The 9,390-nt window shown below is 39.8% G+C and overlaps 1 protein-coding gene and 1 long non-coding RNA gene across 2 annotated transcripts; one reads left to right on the top strand and one right to left on the bottom strand.

The window, feature by feature from the left end:
• Positions 1–495: 495 nt before the first annotated feature.
• On the top strand, positions 496–4,351 carry LOC143522476 (uncharacterized). Its single transcript, XM_077016198.1, has 2 exons — positions 496–3,173; positions 3,418–4,351. The coding sequence occupies exons 1-2, from the start codon at positions 2,931–2,933 to the stop codon at positions 3,742–3,744; spliced, it is 570 nt and encodes a 189-aa protein (XP_076872313.1). The 5' UTR covers positions 496–2,930; the 3' UTR covers positions 3,745–4,351.
• Positions 3,598–5,798, bottom strand: LOC143522477 (uncharacterized). The gene is made up of 3 exons (XR_013133011.1): positions 5,663–5,798; positions 5,010–5,101; positions 3,598–3,720 (listed from the first exon to the last, which is right to left on the bottom strand). It is a non-coding gene; the product is annotated as an uncharacterized LOC143522477 (long non-coding RNA).
• Positions 5,799–9,390: the final 3,592 nt, after the last annotated feature.

Raw genomic sequence — 9,390 nt, 5'->3', positions numbered from 1 at the left:
CGGCAGTGCTGGCTAGGAGCTAGCTTATTTCCTAACACGAGCTAACAGCTGACGAGGCACAAACCACGCAGAACTGACGCACGAGGACCAGCGAGAATTCCCTGAGACCATTGGAGCACGCCCCCACCATTCTAATTCAAAATATGATTGGTTGATTAAACTGCCAATCCATAATAAAAGCTCTCTTAATGTAAAAGGCAAGGGTATGCGACAGATAAACAGACGGTCCTGGGGGAGGTCCTTTCTCTGTTTTACCTAGAAACAACGATGTAAAATATTCTGATTGGTTGATTTTTAATTTCAGCACTGAGTTTATTTTCTCAGCACAAGTACTAAAAGTGGATTTGAAAGCCGATTTAGAGGAAAAATACTAATTATTGGTGAAGCGTTATTAACATATATTACATATAATAGATAAAGCATCTTTTTGAAGATCAATGGACCTTCAGAGAAGACCTTGAATGCCCTGACAGTTTGCCACTGGTATAGTGTTAATTCACCACATATTACCATTATATTACTTCTGGTTTTTTGCTGCATTTCATCCTCCATTTTTCTCCTTTTTCTACCCTGGGCACCAGAGGACTTCTGCCTTTTTGACATCTTTGCGGGCAGATGTCACTTACTCTGTGGCGTTGTCTTTTCCCCCCAGAGAAACAGTAACGAGGTGCGCAGAGCGCGCAGGGGCGGGTGGGGGTGATAGGTTTTGTGTGTTATTATAATAATTATTAATTTTACTAATATTATTAAAGAATGAAATTATGATTATCATAATCAAAAGATTCTCATTTGGAGTGACGAGACAGGATAGGATCAGAAATGAGTTTATTAGAGGATCAGCACATGTAGCATGTTTAGGAGATAAAGTTAGAGAAGCGAGATTGAGATGGTTTGGACATGTACAGGAGAGGGAGGAGAGGTATATTGGTAGGAGGGTCTTGAGGATGGAACTTCCAGGCAAGAGGAGGAGAGGTAGACCTAAGAGGAGGTTTTTGGATGCAGTGGTAGAGGATATGAGAGTGGCTGGTGTGTCAGAGGAGGACACTCAGGACAGGGCCAGATGGAGGAGTTTGATCCGCTATGGCAACCCCTAAATGGGAATTGCCGAAAGAAGAAGAATGAAATTATGATTATGTGGACTTTGCTTGTTTTCACATTTATTAATTGTTCATTTGTAAACAAACAAACAAACAAAAAAACGCATGCACGCGAGCGCCCCCCTGGACAGATGGCGCCCCTAGCATTTGCCTATATTGCCTAATGGAAGGGCCGGCCCTGTCCAACATCATAGTAGATGCTTGTTACAGCTACCCATAGATCTCACCACAGCTTAGAATATGATCCTGGAATATGATCAAATTGAAAGAATTATTAAAAAACAAAACAACTTGCTCTCAACTTCTGAAACTTCCACTGAAATTTAAACCTACTCAAGTTCATTCACGAGCACATGCTCTGAAAAAGAGTTTCGGACTAGTTCCCATTACATTTAAGAAAAGGTTTTACAAAATTTTTCAAAACTCACTTGGACATTACCTAGACTTCATGCCTGCCCTTAATATCAGTGAAGCCGGTAGTAGTCGGACTACTTTTTTCAGTAATGAGTAGTCTAACGCAACTACTATTTAAAAACTAGTGGTCAGATTAAAGTTACTTATCTAAAACATTGTGCGTTACTATTTCTGCATTTTGGGGGAACGTACGTTATACTTATTTATTCTTTTTTTTTGCTACACATTTCTTACGGTACGTCATCTCTGCTCTGCGGCGCCAAAGTCAGATGTAAACAATATGGAAGGAGAGAGGTTTGCCTTTAGCAGCTGGAAATACAGGCATTATTTTGATTTTATTTTATGATTTTAAGGATGACAACATTAAGGTCCGTTGTACACTCTGTGCTGGCGACAGAGTGCTGTCTACCTTCAAAAACACAACGTCAAATCTGAAAAACATCTGGACAAACAGCACAGCACAACGAAGCTATCAGAGCAAGTCCCGCCCGCTACGAAAGACAATTGAAGGAGGTCCCAGACCTAGCAAGCAAAGGAAGCTGGATTTTGGTGTAAAACCAACAGTAAGTGGGGCGGAGTTGAACAGGATGGTTGGGCATTATGTGGTTGAGGAAATGCTGCCTGTGAACACTGTTGACTCACCATCGTTTCGTGCCATTGTATCTAAGATCCCTACCAGTAATGATACTGAGCTGCCTCACAGAACATGCTTTTCTAGTTACCTGGACAAGCAATATGAAACGATGGATACAAATATGAAGGCTGCGCTACATGAGGTTGACTTTGTGTCAACAACAGCTGATATTTGGACAGATAATAATAAAAGTTACATGGGGATCACATCACACTGGTTTAGTAGAGACATGTTAGAACGCAAAAAGGCAGCATTAGCATGCAGAAGAATACGAGGGAGACACACATATAATGTCATTGGTCAAGAAATTGAAGACATCCACTTGGCGTATGGGATTGTGAACAAGGTAGTTGCAACAGTGACTGATAACGGCTCGAACTTTCTCAAGGCGTTTCGAGTTTACCAGGCTGTGTCTAGTGATGATGAGATGGAGGAAGAGCCAAACACAGATGATGTCATGTTTTTACCTATGGCAGAACTCTTGTCAGCTGAGCATGAGAGTGATGTCGAGGCCCAGATTGTGCTTCCTCCACACCACAGGTGTGCTTAACACACAATCAACCTCATTTCCACAAACGATTTGGAAAAATATTTAACATTTAATGCAGACATTAAGGTTGTTTACAGGAGCAGCACAGCAAAATGGTCAGCTCTTTGGACAAAAGCAAGTAGGTGTACCAGCGCATCAGAAGCAGTGGAGGAAGTTAGTAAAAGAAAGCTCCTGGTACCAACCTCTACAAGGTGGAACTCATTTTTCGATGCTTTAAAGAGTTACAGAAATCCCCATGAATGAGCTGAATACTCTGTGCACCAAGCTGGGAGTAAAATGCTTCAAAGACAAAGAGTACCAGTTCCTACACGAGTACTGCACTGCCACAAAGCCTCTGAATGTTGCTCTTGACATTTTACAAGCGGACTGTCCTTATGGGACTTTACTACCCACATTGGAAGTCCTTATGCAGAGGACCCTGGCTGTGAAAGATGCCCTCTTCAGCATGACTGCAGGCCTTCCAGATGCCATAGTGGAGGTATGATCCACATTTAAGCTGTTCCACTATTCACTGTCTACAATTTACACTATACACATTCACAGTGAGATTCAAAATATTAACTTATGCCAATATTATGTTCAACAGTGTGCTATTTAATAAATAAATATACACACACATAAATGGGATATTTACATCACAGTACAAAAGAACAGAATAAAAAGAGAAACACAGACGCACAGCTTATTGCACATATCCTAAACATAGCAATGATATTTTTCAGGCGGTCAAGACCCGGTTTGCTGATCTCCTGGACGACAGAGATCCCCTTCTCGCAGCTGTGAGTTGTCCAAAATTCAAACTCAGATGGCTGAGAGATGCAGATAGGAGGGAGCAAGGTGAGATGGACTTTTTCAATTTTGAGGCAGAGCCAGAGGAGACCTACTCTGCAGAAAATGAAGTCATGAACTACCTGAGTTCATCCCATGATCTTCAGATTCTGCATCGGTTTGCAAACATAAAGAAGATCTTCTTGAAGTATAACACTCCAACCCCATCCAGTGCTCCTGTGGAGCGTCTGTTCAGTCTGGGGGGTTTGGAGAAGAAATAGACTGTCTGACCAGAGGTTCGAGAAGCTTCTGTTAATGAGGTACAATCACTGGTTTACTTGCCCCACTCCACAGTTTCTCGCATAAATGCAAGCGAAGTGATGAATATAGATACAGGGATTTGTTCTGATTTGTTTTGTAAAACCACTCCTTGCTGCTCTAATGCGGGACAACTACAGGTTCATTAAGATGTTCAATATAACTTGTGTTACCGTAATTCATATAGATAAATGCAATCAGAGTTAAATGCATGGAGTCAAGAATGTCTGTTGTATTTTGTTTTTTTTTTAAAGAAGTGTTTGTTAAATTGAGTCAAGAAAGGCTACTTTATTTTTTATAAGAAGTATGTAAGTTAGATTTAATGAAGTCAAAAAAGCATTTCATTTGTAATAAGTATTTAAATAATAAGTGAAGAGTATTTTGATTTTTTTGTACTGATTTTTTTTTGTTTCATAGAACCACTTCTTGCTGCTCTAATGTTAGACAACTACAGGTTCAATGGGATGTTTAATATAGGCCTACATGTTCATTCATTTACATAGGCCTAAGTGCCGTTTGATTCTGAGTATGTTATTTTATTGTTATAAGTATTTATGTTAAATGAAGTGAATTTTACTTCTATTTTTTTTGGGGGGGGGGGGGGGGGGTTATTATGTATTACTTTTTTACGTAAGAGGTTTTTTTTATATTTTAAGTCAAGAAAGACTTGACTTAAGTCTTTCTTAAGACTTTATTTTTTATTTTAAAAACATGTAAGCCTATTTCAAGAAAAAATTTACAAATGTCAGTGTCATTTTTGATGTTCCGGTTAAAATACATGTCAATAAAGTGAGTATTGGGAGAACTGGTAGTCAATTTCATGTTATGGGGCGGGGGATCAGCCTCTGCTGAAAGTAACTAAAAGTAATCTAACTTAGTTACTTTTAAAAGCAAGTAGTCAGTAACTTAACTGAGTTACTTTTTAATGAAGTAGTCAGTAGTCGGATTACTGTTTAAAAATCACTATGGCAACACTGCCTAGTACAATGTCTGGTAATGTGTGGCACAAATTTATCTGGCTCACACATACAGTTCCTTCGGGATAACATTCAGAAAGGCTATCGTGCATGTGGAAAAGGGGCTTATATCTTCACACCCTATGAAAATATGACATACTACAATAAATTTTGCATATTACAGTACTCCAGGTAGCAGCTGGATTCTACAAGTTCATGGCATCTGAGAGGTGGTAGCTTTAAACTAGAAGTATCTATTTAGTTGCAATAACCTTTCCAGATAAAGCTGCTTCTTCCAGTGCCACGGACCGTAAACATGAAGCGTGTAACGTCCACATTTTCAACTCCTTGATCATCACGTACCCTAAAGCAGACACAAACATTAAATAGATGTTTACATATAAATTGTCTGTGTGTGTGTATAAATATATATAATGATCTGCCTTGTGACACATCCAATTACCTGTTTAGAGTAATAAACAAGAGAGGGAAAATGAAAATATTAATTCCATATCCAAAGGTAAACGTGGAGAGAAAGATTTAATAAAAAAAAAAAAGAACTCAAATTTGCCTGTCAGTCGTGGGCATCAAACCAATGCCCATTTTGTCCAAAGACCTCTGTGCTAACCATTAAACCAGGGATACAGCCCTAAAATATGCTGATTACCCTGCTTAATGAAGACAGCTCAGAAGGAAAACAGCTATTCGTCTGGCAAGGAATTAATAAATGAATGTAATGATTTCATGATAAATATAATAATTATCATAAAGCACAGTGTGGACCGACGGACAGACACACTTTTTTGGTGGAAGGAAAACAAACTGGAGCGAGGTAAAATCATCTGATGTGCAGCACATCGTTTACTGTCTCTTACTGAATCTTAAAAACACCACAAAAGACAAATAAAAGAGTAAATAAACTCACCGAAGAGGAGCCAGTCCCCTGCGCTGCCATAACTCTCCCTCTGTCCGCCTGAGGCTTAAAACACCGCCATCACGTGACCAGTGGTGCATAATGTGATTGGTTGGATGTTGGTTCGATTGGAGACTGAATCAATAGCTCGTCGTTTGTGTCCCGGATTTTTACTCTGAATTTCTTTGAACGTGTATTTTTGCTTCTGAAATTTTTAACGTGTATTTTGTGAGCCAAATTTGGCCAATCGAATTCGAGCAACTTGAATTTTTTTCATTGCAATTTAATTTATTTAAGTAAAAACGTGTTCTTGAAAATTCAAGCATTAAATTCAAAAGCAACAAAATTCAGATGCATAATTTCAGTGCAAAAAAAAATTCATTGCTTCAAATTCAAGGGCAAAAAAAATCACTGCTTCAAATTCCAGGGCAAAAAAAAATCAGTGCTTCAAATTCAAAATCTGATGACACAGATTTGCTTCCATATAAGCGTTAGCTTGTTGAAAATGCAAAGCAAAATATATTGGATTATTTCACACAGTCTACATCTCTGTCGGACCATAAGAGGACACACTCCTTTATAACTGTTGTAACAATGAGGGCTGAGCGGGTGGGGACGCAGATGCAGATTTTGAGGTGTTTTAATAAAATGACTAACACAAAAACAACAGAACTCGTACAAAGAACAGAGGTGACATGAAAGCTGACATAGAAAACATACAAAGAGCAAGCTTACAAAAGTCATGAACAAAACCAGTACTAACCGCACACAAGAGACCAAACACAAGGCTTAAACACACCAACCAAACAAGGAACCCAACAAAACACACCAGAAAGCAATAACGAGGGGCGGAGAACAAGGCAGGGGTGTGAAGACAGAGACAACTAGGGATTTCAAAATAAAAGACACCAAAACACACAGAGAACAAAACAAAAGACATGACTGACAGGGGGGAGGCGGGACCACGTGACAACTGTACATAGTTTTAAGTTAATATTAATGGGATCAAAAGTCACTCATATGCATACTAGGAAACTTGGTAAAGTTCGTTTCAGGTTCGGTTATTAGGAATTCCTAATAACCTTTAAGTTAAAAGTGCTAAAATATGCTAATTCTTGTTTTTTTTATATTCTTATTCTACAACTAAAATATGAGTATTTATACCTTGCAACAATTTGTGGTGGGCAGTTTTTGTCAAATATTTCAATAGCTTTTAAACGGTCCATCATAAGTCCACAAAACAAGGTTGTTGATTAGGGTGCACTTAATGTACTATAACTTGGTTTATGCTCTTATGATGGACATTTTAAAAGCTATTGAAATATTTGAGAAAATCTGCACTTAATATGTATACAACTTGTTTTTATCTTATGTAGGATCATTAAAAAACTATTGGAATTGTTGCAGAAAAACAGAGTGCGCAGTGCTCTGGGGCCTTTACGACCACCACTTTCGTCCATGTTATGGTAATTTGTAGATGGTGACAGTAGTACATTTAAAATACTGGATATGCGACCATGAAGCCAACTTAACCACAGTTACAAGGAAGAGAGAGACATCAGTCATGTTGGATGGCAGAGATCATAAATAATAGCTGATCTGATGTGAGTGTTGCAATGCTTATTAGTTTGTATATTATTATGGTGCCTAGAAAAGGTTATTGGTGCCTGATTTTTTCCTTTTAGGACCTACTGGCTCCTTGAGTATTTTTTTTGTCTGGAGCCCAGCATGCGAACCAATCTTGTTGCCATGGTAACCACCAATTGTTTACCCTTTGTTATAACAATTGTATAAAACTGGGTCATGACTTAACGTAAGTTGTTGAGCGTGTGGGGGGGGGGGGGGCGGCGGCGAACGTAACACTCGTGACGGAGTGTTTTTTCAATAGCCCTGAAATAAATGCTACGGTTTTTTTTGGGTCCGTATCCAGTTAATCAGGAATGAGATTGGGTCCGGACAGGACTGCGTTCGGGTCCGGATCCGGACCGCGGTCCGCCAGTTGAGTACCCCTGATTTAGTGCATGTTGTAGCTGGGTGGCAGTATGGCCTTTAGCACTGATGGCATTTGACTAATGTGTTTGTTATCTATACTAGCATTCCCTTCTATGTAGTAAAATGCCAGAAACACTGCTAAATAATGTTCTTTAGTTTTTTTTAAATGAGGAGGTTATTAAAGATTTCTGCTGTTTTCAGCTAGGATTTAAACAAACGAGCAGAGGCTGTTACAGTGGAAGTGGTTCTCCTGGTGCAGAGGATGTGAGCTGTGCATAGTGACACAGACCGAAAAATGGGCTTTCATGACATGGGAACACTGGTGTTTTCTCAAACATTGCTCTGGTACCGCACCAGTGCAAGTCACCATCATGGGCCCTAGTTGAATTGCACCGTACATTTTTACAAGCTTGGTAAATAATAATAAAAATATAAGTGTCTCATTAAAACTCCTGAACATGATTGCGGTGAGATTATCAGTGCCTCAGAGGATTTGTTGTGGAATATAAAAAGTCATGCATCTTGAAAACATGACACAGGTTTCTGTGCACTGGGACGTGTTGCTTCCTGATGCTCCGTAGGCTAAACAATAATATTCCTGATTTGGTTGGTCGTTAAAATTTGATTTTAAATGAAGAAAAACCTTTTTCAGCCTACTGGTGGTGTTCCTTCAGTTTCATAAAGCACGACATGCCCTGCCTGTCCTCTCCTCAGCCTTGAAGAAATCGCTGTGATGCACAGGCACTCATGGCTTGTTGCTTTAAGCATTTACGTGGGGCACGATGGGTGGGAGATGGAGACAGTGGAGCGAGGGGGACCATAGACTGCTGTGATTGAGGAATAAGAACAGCAGGAGCGGGTTTGACCAGAATGAGTTTGACCAACGTTTTGAGCGAGGCACTCGCATTTGAGTGAGGCCTTCATGTTTGAGCAAGGCACTCACATTTGAGTGAGATTCTCACATTTGAGCAAGGCACTCACTTTTGACCAAGGCACTCGCAAGTGATTTGGTATTCCTTTATACCAGCCACTTGGCTGTTGTAGTTTTTGACCTTTTTCTTAACCCTTCTTATATACTTCTATGTGGCGTTTAGAGTTTACTGCACATTGCTGTTCACTGTTCGTTAGCCAGGGCAATGATTAATGTGTGACCTCTGGTGTATTCCACAGATGTGGGTGGTAAGGTTTAGTTTGGGGTGAAGGATTTCTTGTGTGTGTGTTACGGTAGTTGAGCAGATCGTGTTGTGTTTTTCTCTGTTGTTATTTGTGTGTTTTTTGTGTACATTTTGGTCTATGGTCCTTGGACGTTTATTTTGTTTTTTTGTTTTCTTTGGAGAGTGCGGTGGAGTAAAGGTGGAGGCAGAGAACACCACTAATGAAACAGTTTCCAATCTTTCCAGAAAGCTTACTCTCTTCATTATGCTCAATAGATCTCTGTTACCAGCCAAAAGGAAATGGCCAAGTACAGAAAACTTTGGAATTTTGGACCACTACTCAGGGGTGGAGCCAGACATAAACATTCTGGGCTTGTCCCATATGGGGTCTGGGGGTATGGTCAAATCATCTCGTATCTGATCGTCCTCTCACTCCCACCCTGCTGGACTGAGGGTTGACACTCCTTCATCTCGGCATCAGTAGCAATGTTCACAGGTTGTTCAGGTCAGAATGTGAAGAATGACCAAGTCTCACAAGACACCTTTAACTGGTTCTCCGTCCTCTGTCTTCTATTCCCATATGCTTCAAATCAT

This window comes from Brachyhypopomus gauderio, chromosome 9, assembly GCF_052324685.1.
Source record: "Brachyhypopomus gauderio isolate BG-103 chromosome 9, BGAUD_0.2, whole genome shotgun sequence".
In the NCBI taxonomy this organism is placed as follows: Eukaryota; Metazoa; Chordata; class Actinopteri; order Gymnotiformes; family Hypopomidae; genus Brachyhypopomus; species Brachyhypopomus gauderio.
This window is presented reverse-complemented; position numbering and strand designations above follow the sequence as displayed.